Consider the following 26,130-nt stretch of genomic DNA (forward strand, 5'->3'; position numbering starts at 1 on the left):
AGAAGAGTAAGAATTGATAAAGGAAAAGTAAATCAAAGCATGAATTAATCCTAGATCTAAGAAGAGACATTAACCTAAACCTAATCCTAATTCTAGAGAGAAGTGAGAGCTTCTCTCTCTAGAAACTATCTCTAAACTAATCCTAATGTGAATGTATGAACTATTGATGAAAGATGCCTTCCCCTTCAATCCTTGGTCCTTTTAATGCATTTTGGCGCCAAAGTTGGTTGCATTGGGCCCCATTGTTTCCCAGAAATTGCTGGGCACAAGTTTCATTTAAAAATCACGTGCGGCCTTTGGCGCAGACGCGCATAGTACGCGTACACGTCCCTGGTCGATATTGCAATATGCGCGCGAGCGCCTTGTGCGTGTGCGCGTCCTTTGATGAGATCAGTTCTTTGGCTTTTTGTGCTTCTATCTACTTGCATGCTTCCTTCCTTGTTCCTTTGATCCATGCCTAGCCTATTTTAACCTGAGATTACTAGCAAACACATCAAGGCATCTTATAGAATCAAGGATGAATTAAAATTATCAAAGTAAAGGCTTAAAAAGCATGTTTTTACACTCAAACACAAATACAGGAGAGATAGCAAAACCATGCTAATTCATTGGTTAAATGTGAGAAAATATTATCAAAATACTCTAAATTCAACACAAGATAAACCCTAAAAATGGGGTTTATCAACCTCCCCACACTTAAACCTTAGCATGTCCTCATGCTAAAATAAGAAAGAACTAAGGGGTATAACATTCATTAAATGCAACTTAGCTACGTGAACCTATCTAAATGCAACTACCTAAAGTGAATGAAAATGCTTGGTCCAAACAAATCAATTCCCAAGAGAACATGTGTAAGCACAAGAGCTAGAGCAATAGGAATCGAGTCCAAACAACAATTGCATGAATATAGATGATAGTGGTGAAAACATGTAATTGAGCTTTTGAACCCTCACCGGATGTGTATCTGCTCTTTTCACTCAAGTGTTTAAGGGTTAATTCACTCAATTCTCTTCTAATCATGTTTTTCCAAGATTTGATCTTCTTCTAACAATCAACACTTAATCCATGCATGCATACATTCATCATGAGGTCTTTTGTAGGTTGTAATGGGGCTAGGGTCATGGTAGGATCATATATGGATAAGTGGACTAGAATTTGGACCTTTGATGAGCTTAAACTTTCCCACCTAGCCTATATAATGACCTATACAATTGAATTCTAACCTAACTACCCATCTTTCACTTTTCACATACTCATGCATTTTCTTTTCATTTCACAACACTTATGCATTGATTTTTTTCGAACTTTACTTTGGGGTATTTTGTACCCTTTTATTGCTTTTCTTTTCCTTTCTTTCCTACATATTTTTTTTCTTTCTTTTCTTTTCTTTTTTTTTCTTTTTCTTTTGTTTTTCTTTTGATTTTCTCATCATTTTTCTTTCTTTTCTTTCAAGAATATCAATGCATAAGGTTTTACATTTAACCAATACATGAGCATACACCAATTCCCAGATATAAAAATACAAAACAACCCTTTTATCCCAATCAATGTTCCCAATCCTCACTAATCTTGAAAATAAGCACTCTCACTAGCCTAAGCCAATCAAAGATCCAAACGAGGGACTTTCATTGTTTTTTTCGCTTTGGGCTTGTAATGTGCTAAAATGAAGAATAATTGGGTTAAGCATAGGCTCAAAATTGGTTGCAATGGATGATAAAAGGTAGGCTATTTGGTTAAGTGAGCTAATGAAATAATGGCCTCAATCATATAAATGCATAAATACAAGGAGTAATTGGACATATAGAATTAAGCAAATCAAGGATCACAATTATAGAGAGAGAATAATTTCACACAAGAAGGAAGAATAGGTGGTTATAAAATGTAACCACATCAATAGGCTCAAAACTCACTTGCATGTGTTCTTAGCTCAAAACATGCTTCACAAAATAAAATTCAAGCAAGTTCCACAAAATTTTTCCAATCAATTGGAGTGGTTCCCTATAGTTAAATTCCTTGGAAAATCTCAATATTTGACTAAGCATTGTTGTGATTGAGAAATTCTAAAAATTCTCTAGTTTACCCTTTCCTTTTCCAATCAAAACAATTTTCTTATGCAAAAAGGGCTAACAAGGATTTAGCAATTCCAAAATAGTTTCTAATCACAACCACAAACTAAAAGAAAAATATGCAAAAGTATATAAAGAAAAACCCAACTAAAAGTATGAGATCTAGCATCCAAAACATCTAATATCCAAAATAGCAAAGTATGCAACTACTAAGGCAAAAGTATCTGAAATATCCAAAATGACAAATATATACAAAAGTATCCAAAATAAGATAATTAGGTAGCATAACTAGGAAATAGCTAAAATATTCACCAGTCCTCTAATGGTGCCACCGGCAACCTCCCCACACTTAAGATCGAGCATTGTCCTCGAGGCTAATCCTGAGGATCAGAGATAGGTGCACCGGTAGGCACTGGCTCTGGCTGAGGCTGAGTCTCCTGAGTCTGAGGTGGTATTTCCATGTGAACCGGCTCCTCCTCATGAGTACCCTCATCGTGTCAATCGGCATGCACCTCCTCAAGGGTCTCTTCGTCTGAACCGAAAAACTCTGGAAGAGGGGGTAGCTCAAGGCCCTGGGCCACAAACATCTGATCAATCTAATCCAGTCGACGCATGATCTGGCGCTTGCTACACTCCATGAACCAGAAGAGACGCTGAACCAGTAAGTAAGTCGGCTGAGGTGCTGGTGGTGGTGGTACATGGGCTGCGGCTGAAGAAGGGGCTGTAGAAGAGGATGGGGCTGCTGCTATGGCGGGTGAAGGTCTAGCTGCCCTAGCCCGAGAACGGCATCTAGCTGGGGGCTTCTTGTGCACCCAGCCACCCCAAGGAATAGTAACCTCTTTGTCATCGTCATTTGGGGGTGGTGGTGTCATATCATCATCCAGCCAAGGAACCTCGGCTAATGCGGCCATGCTGGTGACCAGTGTAGGAAATGGGAGCAGGCCACGAATGTGTGCTCGCCACATGCTCTGCCGGATCAATCGGGGAAAATAAACCTCCTTACCCTCCATGACACAACCAATCAGAAGTAACATCTCCATCGGGATCTCGGAAAAGTGAGTGGTGGGTAAGACATAGTGGGTAAATATCATCTGCCAAGTCTTGGCCTCTCTAGTCAAATCAACAAAAAGCATCCCTTTGGGCTTTGTGTTGTCCGAATCCATGACCCAAGGAGCATCGGGTATGGCAATCACGCGCTTAAGCGCCTCATAGTCGAAAGTCATGTACTGAATAGCTGTCTCCGCCTGCTGATGAGCGTAGGTGCCATCAGTAAGGTGGCGGCACTGCAATGCCTCCTCAATAGCAGTCTCAGTAATCATGATCCACTACAACAAACAAGGCTTTTTGCAACGGTAAAAAACCGTTGCCATAGATTGAAAAACCATTCCCAAAACTTTAGACAACGCTTTGGCAACGGTTTTTGACCTGTGGTATATGCGGCCGTTACCAATGCTCAAAGGCAACGGTTTTTTACCTAAGGCAACGGTAACAGAAAAACCGTTGTCACAGTTAGTGGCATAGACAACGGTTTTGACGGAAAGTTTTAGACAACGGTTTTGATCCGTTACTCAATAAGCAACGGTTTTGAACCGTTTTCTTTCATGACGTAACGGTCTAAAACCATAACTAGATAGGCAACGGTTTTAAACTGTTGTAGTTTTATTATTCACAAAGCCAACGGTTTTAAAGCGTTGCAATTAGTGTCACTTTTTGGCAACGGTTTTAATATCATTGCCATTTTATAGTTTTCTTTGACAACAGTTTTAACACCATTGCCTTTTATGACTTTTGACAACGGTTTTTTATAATATAATTCTTTATTTATAAGAATTTTCTCGTGAATGAAATTTCCAACTTTTTTTTTTTAATTTAGTGTCAATAAATAACCTAAACTATTTGAATCAAACTATTAAAGAAAACTAATTGAACATTTACCATTAATTTTGACTTATAAAAATTGTTATAAGATCCACAATCACATTATATCATCATTGCAAAATAACATAATACTAATCTAGGTCATAACTACTTTTACTTATATATCATCATTTTTCAAAATACCATAATACTATAGCCTAAGGGTGGCAATATCTTCATTTTTCTTCAACAAAATTGGTGTGGTAACTCAGCTTGAGTGGTCTCTCTTGGCTTCAATGGCAACTGCTCCACATAAACAAAGTTGGTGTGGTAACAGCTTGAGTGGACTCTCTTAGCTTCAATGGCAACTGCTCCACATAAAGAACTAGAAAGAATCTTAAATCTGATCTTTATCTGTATAAACATTTTTGGCAGATTAGAAAACCTAGATACTAAGCATTAAAAAGACAAACACAAAGTTATGCAGATAGTTAACCAAATATCAGGGAAGGTATCTGTGAATACTAACCTTGACAGTCGCACTGAATCTAAATCATGAACAGGGAAAAATGCAGGCTGAACAGGTAAAGGATATGACTATCAAGAGTGAAGAATGTCAGAGTTAAAAAGATATTAAATCGCCAACCTCTAAATTTCTTCAGTGAGGGCAGAAAGTGGGGAGAATAAGTAGGCAGGGTCCACATTTCCCTGCATACCTATTCCACTACCCAATCTTCTTCTTCCATCTGCCATATCCACAGTCCAGTCCAGCCCAATAACATCAACTCCAGTATCTTTCATACGCTCAAGGAGGCCACCATTTCCATTTATATAAAGAACAATAGGTGTCTCAGGGCATCTTTTCTTGACCAAATCTACAATCTGGATGTTTAGAAATTAGTAAATGGCAAAAGAGGAAAAGATTTAGAACAATAGCATCTTGCGCCCAACGTTCAATTCGCAAATATTTTATGTTTTATAAATGATGATGATGCACTAATAGCAACCTAGTTTCAATTAAATAAAAAAGTTTGAAGGTGTAGCCTCTGATTTGGACTTTCTCTCCGAAATTCAGAAGACCAAGATCAATATCCAGTGAGCTTATTTACCACTGGATGCTTACAAATTACAAGCTCTTAGCTCATCTTATTATTTACCAACCAAATGACAATCATGAGAGCTTGGAACAAAACAATAATTTACATAAAACAAAACCTGTAATCATTGCAAACCTTTGAAAGCCACACATGGTTTGTCTAGTTCAAATATTCAACTAAACAAATAAGCAAAAGTTGAAATACATACACTTAGGCTTGCTTTGACATGGATCCCAAATAGAACAGTTTGAAAAATTAGAACACAATTTCAATAAGATGAAAATAAATTAGAACTATTTCTACATTACCTCTTTGATATAAGGCTTTGACCAGCGTTCCCACATATCAGGTGGTAGTTGTCCACCCTATGAATCAAATATTTGTATGCAGTGAGCCCAGACTCCACTTGGAAAACAACATAATCTGCTATTGCTTGCGCCAAATGAGAGAGCAGAGTCTGCAATAAATGTGGTGCTGTATAGCAGCCTTCACCAGCAGAGGATCTGAAGACAAAATCACCACAAAAATCATGAATTTCTCTTGCTTAAATGAGTATAATCAAAAAAATGAAAGAGTAATCAAGAGAAAGAAATGCTTATAACAGTCTCCCAAATTTGAACAATATTACTCATTTTTGTAAAACATACAAATGAATGTTAATTATTAACAGAACTTTTTCCCCTCTTTCTCCATGCCTTCAATCAATCAACTTCAACAGTCTCTATTAATTGATTCATCTCAAAGACTCAAAAATACCTGAATTACCCTCTCCTAGAACCTTATAACAATTTGCACCACTATCTAAAGCAACAAATTTGTTAAAACTGAATGCTATTAGGGACCAGCAACGTCACCTTTATTATCACACAAATAAAGTAGCTACAGAACAGATTAACTTGTATGGGCCATTTGGAAAATAAAAAATGCAGCCATTTTCAATCATAGTCAACCAGACCGTAGAATAACTATAGAAAATGCAGCAGTCCTAATACAAAAGAGGCAAATAATCCAAAACAGAAAGAAAGAGCACCAGGAAGAAGATTACAAGTAGTGAAGACTGGTTGAAAGTTAACGTTGATGCTGCTTTCTCTTAAAAGAAGGGGACAAGGTCGTTTGCAATTATGATCAAGAACACATAAGGCCGAATTAAAGGGAATCAAGAGTGGGAATGATTGCGGGAAGATAGATGTAATAATTGAAGATATTCACTCCTTGAGCCACGAACTACCTTCATGTGGATTTAACACCTTAAGAGAAGCCACTACTCTATAGCTCGACATTACAAATCAAGGAGTTGTAGGTTTGAGGAATAATATTTCTTCAGCATAAGTAGTTGGGATTCTGTTGCTATTTTTTGAGGAGGACCTTATATATCACAATCACATCTTATGTTTGCAAATGATTTTATTTTATTTTGTAAAGCCAAGAAAACTCAAGTGCAAAGGGTTGTTTCTACTTTGGATTAGTTACTTAAAGTTTCAGGCATAAAGGTCAATTTTGACAAATTCAGAGCTCTTTGTTCTCAAAATGTATCCAAACAAAGAAAAGAGATCTTCGCAAGTATATCAACCATACGTTTTGCTAATTAATTGGGGAATTATCTTAGTGTTCCTCTTGTTGCAATGAATATGAAAGTAAAAGAACTAAACCACAATGTCAAGCTACTAATAATAATGAATAACTGACCTTTGCCAATGATCAGACCAAGCTGCTTCAAGGTAAGTGTATGTCTAGTTTGGTGAAATTGAGTATGAGGGCAATTGGAATCAAAACAAAAGCAGAGCAGCATTGCCAGAGAAACAATTACATACTAAATCAATCTTAAAATCAAAATAAAATCACAACAGCATTTCCAAATAACCAGTTACTAAATCAACATCAGAACAGCATTCTACCAAATCAACATTAAAATCAATATTAGGCGACAGCAAAGTAACTCGTAGGGTAAAGCTCATCAGGACAGTGGCGAGTTGCAGCAGAAACAGAGTGGCGATCCAGACGCCAACGGCGGCACACAGCTCAACGGCGACGGCGAACCCAACCCCGCCAGCAATGGTGGCTACTTCTCCTCTCTCGCGCGCACTCTTCTCCGTCTCCACACCTCCGGTTCGCACGACGATGGCGGCGGCTCCACGGAACGGCGGCGACAGGCGGGCAGGGCGCAGCGACGGCGCGCTCTTCTCCCTCTCCTTCCCTTCTTCTTCCCCGATTCCCCCTTCTCTTTTTTCCATTTCTTTCGTTTCCCCTTTCCTTTTGTTTCGTTTTCGGTAAGTGTGTTCATGGATTCAATAACAAATTTAGGATTTTTGTGAAATTAGGGTTTTATTTGATAATTTTAGAATTATGGTAAAATATTTACTAATAATATTTTTTTTTGGTGACTACTAATAATATAATAATATAATAATTTTATAAAATATTTAAAATAAAATAATAATTTAGAATTTAAATTTAATACGGTAAAGATTATTTTTAAAATGTATAAAATTTTATTTATTAATATATTAATGAGTTAAAATAATTATTTTTAATTTAAATTATAAAATAAATGTATTAATCACACTTTATAAAATACAATTTTAAATTTAAAAATATTAATTATTTAAATTAAATAATATAATTTTTTATATTTTTTATCGTTAGAGTTTTAATTTTAAATTATATGAAATAACCAATTAATAAAAATTACACAAGAATATTAATTAATTTAACTCCAAAAAATTAATATAATTAATTTAATTATTCTTAATAGATTTCTTTATAAAATAAAGAGTTCAAATTAATAACAAGTTATAACTTTTTTATAATAAAAATTACTTAAATTAAATTGTACAATTTTTTTTTATTTTTTAATTACTAAAACTATACAAAATATTCCATTATAATAAAATTACGTAACAATATTAATTGATTCAAAATGAATTTATTTCTGAATCTCTTTTATTATTTTCTATTAAAATAATTTCTAAAATTATAAAATTTAAATTTAATAAGATAAAATCACAATTTATCTATATTTAGATTTTTAAAAATGTAAGATGTTACATTATATATTTATAGCAAAAATATATAATATTTATTATAAATTTATTTTAATTTTATATTTTCTAAAAATAATATGTGTTATATATTTATAACAATAGTTTTTGAGTATTTTATAAATTTAGTATTTATAGAATAAATTATTTAAATTTGTATGTTTATTTATAATTATTTTTATATGTATCTTTTAATTTGTATAATTATATAAATAATATTAAAAAATTATTGTTTGATAAACAACTGTTGTAATGGTTATAAAACCGTTTTTTAAAATAGTCAAAGAGAACGGTTTTATTTTGTGGCTATAATGTAATAAAAAATTGAACTTCATCAGCAACATTGTAAAAACCGTTGTCTAAAATCATCTAATAGAACGGTTTTAAAGTGTAGTATTTTGGCAACGGTTTTTATGTGTTTCTTTTGTACAATTATTTAAACAACAATAAAAAACCGTTGCTTAAAAACAAATCATAGTAACAGTTATAAAACCGTTCCTTAAAACAGTCAAAGAGAACGGTTTTAATTTGTTGCTATAAAATAATGAAAAATGGAATTCAACAGTAACACTTTAAAAAACCGTTGTCTAAACCTATCTAAGAGAACGGTTTTAAGGCGTTGCAAAATTTGGCGTTGCTAAAGGCCATATTTGTTGTAGTGATCTCTCTACCCCTTAGCTGTACTGAATCTAGAGTAGGACGGAAAAAGTTGCAATAGAACTCCTTGACTCATGAGACGTTGATGTTTCCCAAATCCCTATCAACAAATTCCAAACCCAACTCTAGGATACAGGTGCTGATTGCGCGTCTCACATCATTGGGGAGGACGAGCTTCTTCTCAATGTTCAAGTTTTTCTTCCGATACCTGGGAAGGCGAAGCTCACAATAAAGGTTGGGAAAATTTTCTGGATCAGTGGAAGGTAGCAACTGATTTTCCTTATCTGTGTCATTCAGCGGATTCTTAGCATAATTTGCATAAGGAGAAGGGGTAGAAATCTTAGAGTGTTTCCTTTTCTAGGAGGTAGTGGCTATGGTTCCTTTGTCTGACATCCTGAAAATAAGGATAGAATAGAATATAAGCGACTAAGCAAATAGCACGAAGCAAGTAATACATGTTCAGGATGTAAGATGAATGACAAATAGGCATGTGGTGAACTAAAATTGAAAACTTGGATAGCAAGTAAGCACAGAAAACATAGCCATAAACCAAGAATTCAACATTTCAATCAATGTAGCACAATGCTCAAAGAATAGGCATATTCATCAATCATACCCTAAAAGAATGGTTAAAGGGTTAAGCGTAATTAAAAGTGAAGTTAGTAAGTTAGAAAAGTTAGGGAGTTAAGAAAATGAAATTAGACGATTAGTGGTATAGTGAAGAATTGCCTAATGAAAAGAAATATGCAAATTGTGCACAACAATTATGTTCACCATCATGAGAGTATGGAATTCTCAAAAATACATGAGTTTACTTGGGTGATGCCAATTACGGGAAATAACATAAGAATGGAAAAGCTGTCCCAAAAGTCCCGGGTATTGAACTTGGTAAGTTATGCAAAGCTCAGTTTGAAAGTGCCAAGTTCAATTTCGAAACCGATATCTAAAAGTGAAATAGTTTTATCAAAAACATTGGGCAGCATTTCGGCTTAAAATTGGATGTTCCCGGGTAGCAAAAGCGAACAAGAAATAGCTCAACAGTACCATTCAAATACCAATCACAGAATTTAGCAAGCATAGCAATAGGATAGGTACATCATGGCAAAGTATAATCAAACCACTCAGCAGCAAACAATATGTACATAAGTAGGGCTGGGTATGGTTTGGATTTTTATAAATCCAAACTGGATCCATTTCAGAACCAGTTTTATGGTTCATGAAACCAAACCAGAACTGGATTGAAGAGAGAAACCGGTTCTAAACCGGTTTGGAAAAACAAAAATCGGTTTTAGAATTTAAATCTGGTTTTATTTATAAACCGGTTTTAAATCCAGTTTTACATATAAAACCGGTTTTAAATCCAGTTTTACATATAAAACTGGTTTTAAATCTATTTTTTTTAAAATCCAAATCTAAAATCCGGTTTTTTTTAAAAAATTCAAATCTAAAATCCGGTTTTTTTAATAAAATCCAGTTTTAAAACCAGATTTTTTAACCAAAAATTCAGTTTTAAAACCAATTTTTGAAAATCCAGTTTTAAAACCAGTTTCTTTAAACAAAAATCCAATTTTAAAACTAGTTTTTAAAAATTCAATTTTCAAACCAGATATTTTAACAAAAAATCCACTTTTAAAACCCGTTTTTAGAAATTCAATTTTCAAACCATAATTTTTTTAAAAGTAAAATTAATACTAAAGTCATTTTAAAGTGTATAGGTTCATTACAACTAGAATTTGGTTATTTATAAATATAATAACAATAGCTAATCTATATAACATTTAATCATTCTCAATATATCAAAAGAATACAACTAAAAAATCTCTCTAAAACAACAACCACAAAGTATCAAAAGATGCTAAGTTGCCAACAAAATCATCAAACAACCACAACCTTTGAGGAAAATATATCTGCAAATAACAAAATATACCTTTGTCATTTTAAAACAAATCTTTGAATGAAAGTACTAAACCAAATGAGAATATTAAGCATACCTAGTCATCATCAAGATTATCAATTGATGCCGCCATAGAACAAGCACCATCATTAGAGGAAAATATATCTGCCAAGGGAATCAAATTAATTATCAAGTCTATATTCAACAACTTTTAATTGGTAACTAATACCTAAATTCTAAAATAGAAAGATAACAAAAACAAAAATAAAATAAAATAAGAAGAAATATGAAACAAATTTTATACCTTGATCAACTTGTTGAAGAACTTCACCATCATCATCTAAAGTAGAGAAAAGATCTTCCTTAAGCCAATCTCCTGTGCAGACTAAGGCTTCTACCATTCTAGGTGTTAAGGAACTGCGGTATGGATCGAGGACTCTTCCTCCAGTACTAAATGCAGACTCCGAAGCTACCGTAGAAACAGGTATAGCCAATGCCTCACGAGCCATATTTCCAAGAATTGAAAATCGGGTTGAGTTGACCTTCCACCAGTTTAGTATATCGAACTTATGGGAGTATGGCTCGCATTCTTCTTGTAAATATCTATCAAGTTCAGATCTTGTATTTGTTCTACGACTGGTTGCTTGCAGAAAAAAGCCCATGCCATGAAGATCGGTATTAATGTTGTTGGCTTGAACATCTTGCGTATCAGCTTCACTGGCTTCCTCAGAACTTTGGTATTACTGATAAAGTAACTTTATGCACTTAGACAACTTTGACTTCAATTTGCCTCCTTTTTCTTCTCCAGAGAATTAATCCAAGAAATAATTGACATACTCAATCTTTTGCAATAGATTAAGTACGATAGCAATCAATAACAACATATTCACCGAATCAGGATTGCCCCAATACTTCTCATACTTAACCCTCATCCTTTCTGCCATTGACATAGTACTAAAATCAATAGAATCACAAGAATGACGAATAAATTGTCCAATTGCAAATACTTCCTTCATATACATATCACTGGTAACATATAAGTTACCAGAAACACGTATAGTGGCATCACTGAACACTCGCAAAAATGGTACAATGGACTCAGCATACTCCCAGTCTGAATCAGAAGGAACACCTCTCCCTTTTCCTCCATTCATCTCTCCTATATAGGTATTATCTTTCAAAGCAAGCAACTCAAATGCTTTGCGATGCTTCAAAGCTACCTCTAACATTTGATAGGTAGAGTTCCACCTAGTCTCAACATCCATGCAAGGCAAGCCTTTATATTGAATTTTTTCTAGTTCAACACACTTTTGAAACCTACTAACTCTAGATGGAGGAGATCTAACATACTTTACTGCACTACGAATCCTCAAGACCAATTCATCAATCTCTTTCAACCCCTCTTTTACAATTAAGTTTATAATATGTGCACAACACCTCATATGAATAAATTCACCATTCAAAATAATGCTATTCCAAGAATTCAATCGCTGCTTCAGAAATTTAATTGCAACGTCATTAGATGAGGCATTATCAACTGTCACACTAAAGACCCGATTCAAATTCCAATTATTTAAACAAGATTCAATTGTTGCTCCTATAACCTCTCCTGAATGACTTGTCACTTGACAAAAATTAAGTATTTTTTATGTAATTTCCAATCCAAATCAACAAAGAGTGGTGTCAAACTCATATAAGTAAAATTTTGAATTGAAGTCCAAGTGTCAGTGGTTAGACATACTCTACCACAGTTTGTCAAAAGAAAATCTTGCAACTTCATCTTCTCTTCAGCATAAAGAGCTCCAATGTCACGTGCTAATGTAGTTCGTGAAGGAACTTTGAATCTTGCTTGTAGAGCATGCACAAATTTTTGGAATTTTGGGCTTTCAACGAAGTAAAATGGTAGCTCTTCCCCAATAAACATTTCCACAAGTGCCCTTCGCGCCTCCTCTTGGTCAAATTTGGAAGCACTGGGTGAATTTAAAACACCACGCTCATCTATAGTCGGTGTGGTCGTTGTTTTTCTTCTTTTGTTCGAATCATTATTAGGATTTTGCTTGCATCTTCTCAAATGACCACCCATTGAGCTTGTTCCATTCTCATATTGTATTAAGCTACCACAATATTTGCATTTAGCCTTCTTCTCAGTAGCATTCTCTACATCAAAATGATCCCAGACAGCTAACCGATTCTTACGAACACCTGACTGTGGAGAAGATGGTTGAGTGCTAGCGGACATCCCTGCTGCTTCAATATTACTATTTTCAGTCATCTTGCTCTGCATATAAAGCAATGCGTACATAACTCAAAATTTGATGCCAAACATGCTAAAATTAACACAAACTAATCCAAAGAAACAACAGCCAATAAAACTTCAGCATTAACTCTACCTTATCCCTATAAAAAGTAGTCACTCAAGCATCAGAATATGTTTAGTAAACTAAATTAGACAATTATTCTTAATTCTGATCAAAACTAAAAGTGCCTGAATCAACATAAATAATCAAACCCCATATTAATTAATTACTGGTAGTAACTAATAGTGACCTATCATAATCACAGAAAAGGGAAGCATTAGAATGAAAATCTGAAACCAACTTCTCCACTTAGAGCCAAATCCCTTTTCCCCCTAAAGAATACTAATTGCCCTATCCAAAAGTATCATGAGTTTTCTCAAAAGATTAATGCCATTTATCCATCCTTGCATATCATACCACTTTATTTACTATTCTATACATAATGCATGCTCCCTAGTCCAAATTTGATAAAGTAATCTACTCACCATTAAGAAATCATCTTGAAATTTCCCAAATTCAATAGCAGGCAATCTTCTCAGGAGACTTGACACTTGTCTTAACAGTGAATTTTCACAAGGAACATCACCTGCATTTTAAACAGAGGTTAAAACAATAGTTACTACTGGAAGTTTCAACAAATGTGGACCATGTATGATAATATTGTTCAAGCCAGAAACAGAAATACTTCCCATGGAAACACTGTGCACCTATTAACTTGAATGTGGCTTAGCAAACTAGTTGAGTGTTGAATTCGCTTAAAATATGTGATAAATAAAAACTTCAAAATTATATTTTTCTTAGCAGAGATTAAGCTACATAAATGGCAGAATGCAGATAGACCAATAGAAAATCCTACTAGTAAATAAATAACCCCCCCCCCCCGTTTTTTTTAAAAAAAAAGAAAATGATTACTTTATGAATTGATGACTTTGATCCTAAATCTTATCAGTTCATCAAGGATTCAACTACTACTTAGTTTAATTAGATATTTTTCAACAAAAAGTGAACCACAGTGAAGAAGAAACTTACAGCAGGATCCATTGAAATGGAGAGTTCAAATGTTCAATACTGAGAGATTTTAAAATCTGCACATTCAATCCATTGAAGTGAAGAAGTTAGTATACTCATGAAGGAACAAAACAAAATAAATCAACAAAATAGAAAAAACCCAGATAAAACACAGAACTCAGAACAAGGGCAAGGAGGAGGCTTACCTCATTTGATGAGCATGAGCTCCGGTGAGCCACCAACGAAAGAAGAAGAGAACCGAAAAAGAGAGAAGACAGAGTCACGAATGGGAGGTCGAGGACTCGAGGCAGAGAGACAGAGTCTCGAATCAAAGTGAAGACTGATGACTCGATGAGGTAGAGGCTGACAAACCACCGGCGAGCTCCGACGAGAGGCAGAGAAGAAGAAATGTTGATGGTGGATTTGTCGGAGAGTGGATTTGGTTTCGTTGAAAGGGATTTGTCGAAGAGGAGAAGACTCAAAAATCAAAATTAGGGTTTTTTTAGATCTGGATTTGGATCCGGTTTAAAACCATTTAAATGGATTGGATCAAAAACCAAACTATAAAATAAATATAATTTGGTTTAGATTTTTTTTGGTATAAAATTGGTTTTTTTTAAATGGTTTGGTTTGGATTTTTTTAAAATGGCTTGGATCCAGTTTTTTTGCCCACCCCTATACATAAGCAGGTAAACAAATACGACGCACTTATCAGGCCTAGAATCCTCTATCTAGAACCTAGCTACCTAACAGCAGATATCTCTAGCTAACCTAACATGCGAAAATCAAGTTCTAACTAACTAAAACTAACAGTAACTAAGAGTAAAATTAAGAAACACAAAAGCAGAGTTGAGGCGAAAGCAGGTAACCTGGAAGCTGGGCAGAATCAGAAATGGGTAGGCAGGGGGTTGAGGCAGAAATAGAGAGAGAGTTGCCGCCTCAGATAGTGGCGGCGGTGATCCTGTGGCGGCGCTTGGTTGCAGCGCCGGTGGTGACAGTGAGTGAGAGAGTGAGGATGAGCAGGAGAGGGAGGGGTAGCGATGGCGGTCGCCGCCGGCGTGGTGGTCGGAGCGTGGCAGGGAGGAAGAGAAGGTAGGAGACGTTGGAGAAGATGAGAGTAGGGGGTGAGGTGCGCAACTGCGCAACTTTCCTCGCATCCTAGGGTTATCCAGTTTTCAAATCGACGCGGACGCGCACATGGCGCCTTCACGTGCATTGATGATTTGGGAACCGACGCGTGAGCGCCTTGTGCGCTTATGCGTGCTAGACGAGAATTGGAAAAAGTGCGTGCGCGTATGGAGCGCGCACGCGTGCTTGAGGTTGGGCTAGGGGCCTAAGGTTGGCCCAGGGCAGGCGTAATTCTCTGGATTATGGCTTAGAAGTTGCATCACCAGATCCGCGCAGACAAATGCGCGCGCGTGCGGATTCTCTTATAGACTCATGGGCGCAGAGGCGCGCAGTGCGTGTCCACGTGATAGGTTTTGGGCCAGGGGCTTGGTGTTGGCCCAACGCAAGCCTAACTCTCGGGTGGCATGTGTGGGATGGTGGCATCAACCTAGGAATGCGTACGCAGCAAGTGCGCGTCCGCGTGCTTTCCCTTAATGATGATGAGCGCGGACGCACATTGTGCGCGTCCGCGTGGGACGACTTGGGCCAAAGGCACAATGTTCGTTCAAGAGAGGCTCAACTCTCTGGAAAATGTATGGTGGTGCATCCGCTCATGGACGCGTGCGCGTATAGCGTGCGTGTGCGTCCTTCCTCCCCCCCCCCCCCCGCCCCCCTTTTTTTTTTGCTCAATAAGCAGAAAAATATGCCCAGGGGTTCCCTATGAATGCCTACAACTTTTATTCAATCAAATATCATACAGTTCACAAAAAATGCAATTTGATTTTATTCATCTACTACTAAACACAACATACATGTGACTATGCTAACAATCAATTTATACAAATAAATCTATATGAATTGAAGATCTACCTACAATGGCAACTCAAACCACTTACTATACAATACTAAAAGAGATTGGGAAGAGTTTACCATGGTGGGGTGTCTCCCACCTAGCACTTTTAGTTAAAGTCCTTAAGTTGGACCTTTTTGAGGAGCTTATGGTCATGGTGGCTTGTGCTTGTACTCATCCTTGTCTCCCACCGTGCTTGTACTCAATTGGTTGATAGAATTTCCAACCATCTTCACCAATCTTGGGTGAATTTCAACCCAAGATATGAGTCCCCATAGTTGGTCTTCACATAGCGAACCGGGATCCCATATCTTATCTTCACACCGATCCGTGAGTTGAGTCTCATGATTTCTCCGTACAGGTGGTTAACATAAGGGCGGTTGACACATAGAATTCTCTTTAGTCCATAAATTCTTCCTTCTAGACCCATACAAAGTGGTTCTTGTCCCATCATAATCCCTATATCTTAAATCTTTGACCTTAGTGAGCTTTACACCGAATTTCCAACCACTACACAATTCTCTTTTTCCTTTAAGTCGACAAAGAGCTCTAAGTTGTCCATCCGTTTCAATTAAACCATATTCAAATGAGAAAGTAAAACTTAGGGATAAGAATTTTACCTACTTGAATGTTGTGTTGGATGGTGATTTGGGAACGGCGACTTCCCCATACTTAGACAATACAAGGCTTACTTCTTTATGCTCTTCTTTGGGTATTTCCTCCTCTTGACAAATTTCTTCAATTTCAACCTTTTCGCTTTTATCACTTGGCTTGGTGTTGTCTTCAAAAACTTCAGTTTCTTGCCCAATAGGAGGTGGTTCAATTTTGGATAGGAATTCATTGATAAATAAATCCGTTTCTTGATCAACCTCTTTATATTCTTCAATTTCAATATACACCATGCCATTTTCTTCTTCCTTGGGGGGTTGTGCACACTCTTCTATGGTTTCAACTTCATGTCTACTAGGAAGAGATTCAATTATAGATAGAAATTCCTCCATGATTGAATCTATTTCTTGATCAACCTTCTCGTGTTCTTCAATCTTGATATGCTCCGGAGGTTGTTGAGACTCACATGGTGGTTTCATATTTCTTAAATCTTGGACCACTTCCTCCTTTGTTTCAATAGCCGTAAGCTTCTCCAATTGTTCCATTACTACTACCGATTCTTCCTTATCACCGGATTATCCGATATCTCCTCCATGCTTTGCTCTTCCTTGGGCTTTCCACATGAGGCTACGGGGATAACTTGAGTATTCAAACATTGGTGGGCTAAAGCGTGTACCACCTTGGTCAAATTGGTTACAAACGCAAATGTATCCCACTTCATGGCTTCTTGTCCTTGAAGTAACAAGGTGAGAGGATTGTCTATTGGGACTTGGGGTGAGTAGGAAGGTTCATTATGTTGGAGAGAGGGTTCATGGTAAGAAGGTGGTTCTTCTTGGTAAAATTATGGAGATGGTGTGCATTGAGGTGGTTCTTGGTAGTAATCTTAGTAGGGTTGTGGTGGTTCTAAAGGATCTTACTCATAGTGGTCATAAGAATATGATATGGGTGATTGGTCATATGGTGGATATGGATCATAGGAAGGTGTTTGGTATGGAGAGGCTTGTGAGTATGGTTGAGCATCATGTTGAGGATAAGGTTCATAGGCATATGATGGTGGTTGATTATCATAAAAGGAGTCACCATAGCCATTGAATTGGCATGAATTAGGATGAGAATTATACCTATAAGTGTCCGGAGGTTGTTGCCAATAGGAGTGATCAATTCCTTGAGGCTCCTCCCATCTTTGTTGGTTCCATCCATAATGAGTGTCATCATTGAAATGCACATTTCCTACAACACAATTAGGACCAAACTCATAGCCAAAGTGAGAATTCATGGTGGAAAAACAAAGTAAAACTAACTAAACTAGTAATCAAACAAAAGACAAACTATTTATAATATTCACATATGTACAATAACCAATAACATAACACCATTGCAAAGCCCCCAGCAACGGCGCCATTTTGATGATTAGATTTTTGATGGTTTAGAATTTCACTAATGAAATCGCGTTGTAAAGTATAGTCTCCAAAACAACAATAATCCTTTCATAAAAAAAATTTGTTTGTCACAAGTACAAACCCCAAAAATCTATAAACCGAAGTATTTAAACCTCGGGTCGTCTCTCAAAGGACTTGCAGGGTAGTGTACTTGTTATTGGTTACGGACTTGTTTATTTTGGGGTTTTAGATGAGACAATTGAATAGCAATTGGTAATGAAATTTTATTAACAAAATGGTCTTGGCAAGGTTTGATGATCAAGGACTTATATCATTATCACTAATCACAATCATGGTAGTAGCAAGGATCAATCTCACTAAGTCATCCTCTAGCTAATAGCAAAGGAAAGTCAAGTGAGTTATATCAATCCAAGTCCATAAATCCTAGTTCACTAATTGAATTAATGAAGGCTAGAGTCAATGGCTATCAACTATCAATCACTTGGATATTAGTAACTCAAGAGTTCCTAAGTTATCTTCCCAAGCCAAGAACATAAAATTCTATTCTAACATTCTCCCAAGCATTTCATCAAACACTTGGAAGGTACAAAAGAGAAATATAGTAAATCACAACAAGAAAGAAATCAAAGGATTAACAACAACAATCAAGGAAACCACAATTATCATGAATTACCTCAAATTGCTTTATTGAAAGAAAACAAAAGAACAACACTAGATCCACAACAAAATGAAGAATTGCAAGAATTAAGGTACATAACTAGAGAGAGGAAGAATAAAAGAGTAAGAATTGATAAAGGAAAAGTAAATCAAATCATGAATTAATCCTAGATCTAAGAAGAGAGATTAACCTAAACCTAATCCTAATTCTAGAGAGAAGTGAGAGCTTCTCTCTCTAGAAACTATCTCTAAACTAATCCTAATGTGAATGTATGAACTATTGATGAAAGATGCCTTCCCCTTCAATCCTTGGTCCTTTTAATGCATTTTGGCGCCAAAGTTGGTTGCACTGGGCCCCATAGCTTCCCAGAAATCGCTGGGCACGAGTTTCATTTAAAAATCATGTGCAGCCTTCGGCACGGACGCGCATAGTATGCGTATGCATCCCTGGTCGATATTGCAATGTGCGCGCGAGCGCCTTGTGCGCGTGCGCGTCCTTGGACGAGATCAGTTCTTTGGCTTTTTGTGCTTCTCTCTCGTTGCATGCTTCCTTCCTTGTTCCTTTGATCCATGCCTAGCCTATTTTAACCTGAGATTACTAGCAAACACATCAAGGCATCTTATGAAATCACGGATGAATTAAAATTATCAAAGTAAAGGCTTAAAAAGCATGTTTTTACACTCAAGCACAAATACGGGAGAGATAACAAAACCATGCTAATTCATTGGTTAAATGTGAGAAAATATTATCAAAATACTCTAAATTCAACACAAGATAAACCCTAAAAATGGGGTTTATCAATGCACTTAGAAGAGAGCAAGTGAATGAGGAGGAAGCACCAAATTGAAGATATATAACTAGAATAAACCAAGATGGCATATGTGCATTTCCTCGAACACTTGGCGTGCATTTAACAAGCAATGAGCAATTATGAGATACTCAATGAATTTGAAGCCCAAAATGAAGTATCAATCATCACACAATATCATCCACTCACAAAGATAATGAAAAACAATAAAAAAGATCCATCAAAGTAATCAAAGTTCAAGTTCAACATCCATGGAAAAAAACAAAAAGAAGAAAAAGTAAACAAGCAAAAAGCAAGTGGTATAATCAAGTAACTACATGAGAAAATAAGTAAATCAACAAGAAAAATCTAACTAGAAAAAGAAGTGATGCAAAGAAAGTAATAGATGAGATATGGCGGAAGTAGAACCTTGAGAAGTGTAAAATAACAAGGTAAATTTTCTTTTTGAAGATGAGAAAGAGAGGGAAGAGATGTAGTGCCAGCAGAAGAGGTGGTGGTCGCCGGTGAGTAGCCGGAGACAGTGGTGGTGGAGTATTGAAGAAGGAAAGGAAGAGAAGAGAGGTGATGGAGAAAGAAGAAGGAAGAAATAAGAAAGAAGGTGGGAGAGGGAGAGAAGCAGGGCGCACAGCTTTAAAGCTGATTCGCGCAACCGACGCGTGCGCACAGTATGCTAGCGCATCAGTGAAGGTGGAGCGAGGGACGCGTGCGAGTAATTGGCGCATACGCGGGAGTACAGTTGTGCCCCTGCCACAGGGCTGGCACAAAGTTGGCCTAAGTCTCGGGTCATTTGTACCAGAGTTGGGAGACGGCACAGGCGCGCGAACGCGCACAATACGCTGATGCGTTCCTGATTGGGTTGGCTACCGGTGCGGACGCGCGCAGTGCGTGGACGCGTCAGTGCGGGCACAGACTAGGCACAAGTATGGCACAAGTATGGCATAACTCTCGGATTTTTATACCAGGGAGTTCATAGTGCACCATCGACGCACACGCACACAGTGTGCTTGCGCGTCGATGGCCAAGTTGCAAGGGGGTGTGTAGGCGGCATGCACGCTAGCGCGTGGGTGCCTGACATGAAGTGGACACAAAGTGGGCACAAGGTAGGCACAACTCTCGGGTTTTTTGGCCCAGGAGTAACATTGCACCACCGGCGCGCGCGTGCACAGCGCGCTCGCGCGCGGATGCCCGTTTTCCTTGCTTTTTTTCTTTACACAACATAAAAGAAGCTATTCTAACACATTTTCTGCAGGTGTTCAAGCTAGTAGCCAAGAGAAGACACTCAAATTCATGCACTATTCAAAACGTAGCATTCTCTCCACTTCAACAATTCTTCCAAACCAAAATGATGAAATCTATCTAAATATCCTAGTTATCCAACAAGATCAATAAAACTAGCATTCCTAAGCAATCAACATCAAGAAGTCACAAAATTCACAAGAATCTAAAGCTAAAAGCAAGATGGTATACACAAGGAAGATCTTACCACGGTGGGGTGCCTCCCACCAAGCACTTTTCTTTAACGTCCTTAAGTTGGATGGTCAGTTGCTCAAGCTTCTCATTCTCTAGGTGCATCCGCCAATAGGAACACCTCTAGCTCTTTTGGGAGCTTGTAGCCATGGTACTTCTTCACTCTATGTCCATTCACCTTGAAAGTTGCTTCACTTTTAGGATCAAACAACTCCACCACTCCATAGGGCTTTATCTCCTTCACCTTGAAAAGTCCTTCCCATCTAGAGCGGAGCTTGCCAGGCATGAAATGAAGCCTCGAATTGTAGAAGAGAACCTCATCACTTTCTTGGAAGTCCTTCTTCCGGATGTGATGGTCATGGAATGCTTTAGTCTTTTCCTTGTAAATCTGGGCATTCTCATACGCTTCATTCCTCAAACACTCGAGCTCCTCTAGCTGCAATTTTCTGGCTACTCCTGCTTGGGTCAAATCTATGTTGTACCACTTTACTGCCCAATAGGCTTTGTGCTTAATCTCCACCGAAAGGTGGCTTGCCTTACCATAGACGATCCGGAAGGGACTCATCCCTAACGGAGTCTTGTAGGCCGTTCTATATGCCCATAGTGCATCTCCTAATCGGAGGCTCCAATCCTTCCTTTATGGATTGACCACTTTCTCCAAGATTCTCTTAATCTCCCGGTTGGACACTGATGAGCGAATAATTTATACACTTTTTGGCATTGTTTTTACGTAGTTTTTAGTAGGATCAAGCTACTTTTAGGGATGTTTTTATTAGTTTTTATGCAAAATTCACATTTCTGGACTTTACTATGAGTTTGTGTGTTTTTCTATGATTTCAGGTATTTTCTGGCTGAAATTGAGGGACCTGAGCAAAAATCTGATTTAGGCTGAAAAAGGACTGCTGATGCTGTTGGATTCTGACCTTCTTGCACTCGAAATAGATTTTCTAGAGCTACAGAACTCCAAATGGCATGCTCTTAACGGCGTTGGAAAGTAGACATCCAGAGCTTTCCAGAAATATAAAACAGTCCATACTTTGTTCGAGTTTAGATGACGCAAACTGGCGTTCAACGCCCGTTCCATGCTGCATTCTGGAGTAAAACGCCAGAAACACGTCACAAACTAGAGTTAAACGCCAAAAACACGTTACAACTTGGCGTTTAACTCCAAGAGAAGCCTTTGTACGTGTAAAGCTCAAGCTCAACCCAAGCACAAACCAAGTGGGCCTCGGAAGTGGATTTCTACATCAATTACTTATCTCTGTAACCCTAGTAGCTAGTTTAGTTTAAATAGAACTTTTTACTATTGTATTGGGGGTTTTATTCCTTATTTTCGTATTCACATGCTATTGGGGGAGGCTGGCCATTCGGCCATGCCTAGACCTTGTTCTTATGTATTTTCAACGGTGGAGTTTCTACACACCATAGATTAAGGTGTGGAGCTCTACTGTACCTTGAGTTTTAATGCAAAGTACTACTGTTTTCTATTCAATTCATGCTTATTCTTATTCTAAGATATTCGCTGCATTTCAACCTGATGGATGTGATGATCCGTGACACTCATCATCATCCGTACTTATGAACGCGTGCTTGACAACCACTTCCGTTTTATCTCAGACCGAGCATGTATCTCTTGGATTCCTTGATCAGAATCTTCTTGGTATAAGCTAGAACCCTTTGGCGGCCACTCTTGAGAATCCGGAAAGTCTAAACCTTGTCTGTGGTATTCCGAGTAGGATTCAAGGATTGAATGACTGTGACGAGCTTCAAACTCGCGATTGTTGGGCGTAGTGAGAGACGCAAAAGAATCAGTGGATTCTATTCCAGCATGATCGAGAACCGATAGATGATTAGTCGTGCTGTGACAGAGCATTTGGACCATTTTCACTGAGAAGATGGGAAGTAGCCATTGACAACGGTGATGCCTTACATACAGCTTGCCATGGAAAGGAGTATGAATGATTGGATGAAAGCAGTAGGAAAGCAGAGATTCAGAAGGAACACAGTATCTTCATGCGCTTATCTGAAATTCCCACCAATGAATTACATAAGTATCTCTATCTTTATTTTATGTTTTATTTATCTTTATATTCGAAAACCATTATAACCATTAGAATCCGCCTGACTGAGATTTACAGGATGACCATAGCTTGCTTCATACCAACAATCTCCGTGGGATCGACCCTTACTCACGTAAGGTTTATTACTTAGATGACCCAGTGCACTTGCTAGTTAGTTGTGTGAAGTTGTGAAGAATGTGTGTGAACCATAGTATTGTTCACCAAGTTTTTGGAGCCATTGCTAAGAATTGTTTGAGTTGTGAAAAGTATGAGTCACAATTTTGCCTACCAAGTTTTTGGCGCCGTTGCCGGGGATTGTTCGAGTTTGGACAACTGACAGTTCATCTTGTTGCTCAGATTAGGTAATTTTCTTTTCAAAAAGTTTTCAAAAATCTTTCAAAATTTTTTTTCTTTTTCGTTTTTCTAAAAACAATTTTCGAAAATTCAAAAAAAAATTAATAAGATCATAAAAACCAAAAATATTATGTGTTTCTTGTTTGAGTCTTGAGTCAATTTTTAAGTTTGGTGTCAATTGCATGTTTTATAGACTTTTGCATTTTTTGAAAATTCATGCATGTGTTCTTCATGATCTTCAAGTTGTTCTTGGTAAGTCCTCTTGTTTGATCTTTAAATTTTCTTGTTTTGTGTTTTTTGTTGTTTTTCATGTGCATTTTCGCATTCATAGTGTCTAAGCATTGAAAATTTCTAAGTTTGGTGTCTTGCATGTTTTTCTTTTCTTGAAAATTTTTCAAAAATAAGTCTTGATGTTCATCTTGATCTTCAAAGTGTTCTTGGTGTTCCTCTTGACATTCATAGTGTTCTTGCATGCATCATGTGTTTTGATCCATAATTTTTATGTTTTAGGTCATAATTGTGTTTTTCTATCTCATCATTAAAAAAATTTCAAAAATAAAAAAATAAATATATTTTCCTTATTTCTCTCATAAAATTCAAAATCTTTGTGTTGACTTAGTCAAAAATTTTTAAAATTAGTTGTTTCTTGTTAGTCAAGTCAAAATTTCAATTTTAAAAATCTTATCTTTTCAAAATCTTTTTCAAAAATCAAATCTTTTTCATTTTTTTATTACTTTCGAAAATTTTTAAAATTTATTTCCAAAATCTTTTTCTTATCTTTATTTCAAAATTTCGAAAACTTCACTAACAATTAATGTGATTGATTCAAAAATTTGAAGTTTGTTACTTTCTTGTTAAGAAAGGTTCAATCTTTAAATTCTAGAGTCATATTTTTTAGTTTCTTGTTAGTCAAGTAATCAATTTTAATTTTAAAAATCAAATATTTTCCAAAATATCTTTTTCAATCAGATATTTTCAAAATATCTTTTTCGAATCATATCTTTTTCAAAATCAATTTCAAAAATCTTTTCTAACTTCTTATCTTTTCAAAATTGATTTTCAAATCTTTTTCAACTAACTAAATGTCTTTTTGATTGTTTCTTATCTTTTTCAAAACCACCTAACTACTTTTCTCTCTCTAATTTTTGAAAATTCCTCCCTCTTTTTCAAAATTCTTTTAATTAACTAATTGTTTCAAATTTTAATTTTAATTGTATTTCTTCTCTCAATTTTCAAAAATCACTAACTATTTTTTTAAAAATAATTTTCAAATTTCTCTCTATCTCATCTTCTTCTATTTATTTATTTATTTAATTACTAACAATCTTCTCTTCATCTTAAAAATTCAAACCCCCTCTTCTTCTCTGTGTTCGAATTTCTCTCTTCTCCTTCTTCTATTCTTTTTTTCTTCTACTAACATAAAGGAATCTCAATACTGTGACATAGAGGATTCCTCTTCTTTTCTGTTCTCTTCTTTTTCATATGAGCACGAGCAAGGACAAGGACATTCTTGTTGAAGCAGATCCTGAACCTGAAAGGACTCTGAAGAAGAAGCTAAGAGAAGCTAAAGCACAACAATCCAGAGAAAACCATACAGAGAATCTCGAAAAAGAGAGAAATATGGCTGAACCCAATAACAATGGTGGAGGCACAAGGAGGATGCTGGGTGACTATACTACACCTACTTCCAAATTTGATGGAAGAAGCATCTCAATCCCTGCCATTGGAGCAAACAAATTTAAGCTGAAACCTCAACTAGTTGCTCTAATGCAACAGAACTGCAAGTTTCATGGACTTCCATCAGAAGATCCCTATCAGTTTTTAACTGAATTCATGCAGGTCTGTGAGACTGTTAAGACTAATGGAGTAGATCCGGAAGTCTACAGGCTCATGATTTTCCCTTTTGTTGTAAGTGACAGAGCTAGAACATGGTTGGACTCACAACCTAAAGATAGCCTGGACTCTTGGGATAAGCTGGTCACGGCCTTCTTGGCTAAGTTCTTTCCTCCTCAAAAGCTGAGCAAGCTTAGAGTGGATGTTTAAACCTTCAAACAAAAAGATGGTGAATCCCTCTATGAAGCTTGGAAAAGATACAAGCAGATGACCAAAAGGTGTCCTTCTGACATGCTTTCAGAGTGAACCATTTCGGATATATTCTATTATGGTCTATCTGAGTTCTATAAGATGTCACTGGACCATTGAAGAACTGAAGATTGATGGTTTAGAAGTTATAGTAAACTCTCGTTGTAAGTATAGTTACTAAACCAAGCAATCAACCTTTCTTACAAATGTTTTGGTTGTCACAAGTAACAAACCCCTAAATAAATTGATAACCGAAGTATTTAAACCTCGGGTCATCTTCTCACGGAATTGCAATGAGGTATGTTCTTATTATTGGTTATGAGTTTTGTAAATTGGGGGTTTTGAGAATGAGGAACAATTATGATAAATGACAAATAAAATAAATAAATGACTGTAAAATAAACTCTTAGTAAGGTATGAGAAATTGGAAGTCCTATCCCAGTTATCCTTATCAATTGTGGTGAGAATTAAATTTTTCTCCCACTATGTTAACCTCTAACTATGAAGGTAAGTTAAGTGGATGAATTAATTCGAATCCTCAAGTTCGAGTCTTTCCTTGGGAAAAGTTAGAATTATTGGATCTCGAAGTAATTCTTGAAGAATTCCAATTTTCAGTTAACAATGAGTTTGATAACTCAAGAGTTACCAATTAATCAACCAAAGCCAAAAGGGAATAAAATCTACTTGAATGAAAATAATTTGGATAGAGCCCAAGCATCAGTAACATATGAGTCTGAAATACCTCAGTTGCATTAATAAAATAAAATCAATTCAAATATGAAGAGTCATAAGCCAAAGAAGTAACATCAATAATCAACAAT

General features: G+C 36.5%; 1 protein-coding gene and 1 non-coding gene across 2 annotated transcripts; both read right to left on the minus strand.

Moving 5' to 3' along the window:
• Nucleotides 1-20,901: 20,901 nt before the first annotated feature.
• LOC130949555 (uncharacterized) lies at nt 20,902-21,378 on the minus strand. The gene has a single exon (XM_057878238.1). It carries the CDS (start codon nt 21,376-21,378, stop codon nt 20,902-20,904), a length of 477 nt encoding a protein of 158 aa, XP_057734221.1.
• A 3,871-nt stretch (nt 21,379-25,249) lies between these two features.
• LOC130952108 (small nucleolar RNA R71) lies at nt 25,250-25,357 on the minus strand. The gene has a single exon (XR_009074289.1). It is a non-coding gene; the product is annotated as a small nucleolar RNA R71 (small nucleolar RNA).
• Nucleotides 25,358-26,130: the final 773 nt, after the last annotated feature.

The sequence above is a fragment of the Arachis stenosperma genome, chromosome 9, assembly GCF_014773155.1.
Source record: "Arachis stenosperma cultivar V10309 chromosome 9, arast.V10309.gnm1.PFL2, whole genome shotgun sequence".
NCBI lineage: Eukaryota > Viridiplantae > Streptophyta > Magnoliopsida > Fabales > Fabaceae > Arachis > Arachis stenosperma.

What these genes read in the sequence shown, in the direction of transcription:
- LOC130949555 (XM_057878238.1), bottom strand. Translation starts at nt 21,378, where the DNA reads ATGAGTCCCTTCCGGATCGTCTATGGTAAGGCAAGCCACCTTTCGGTG.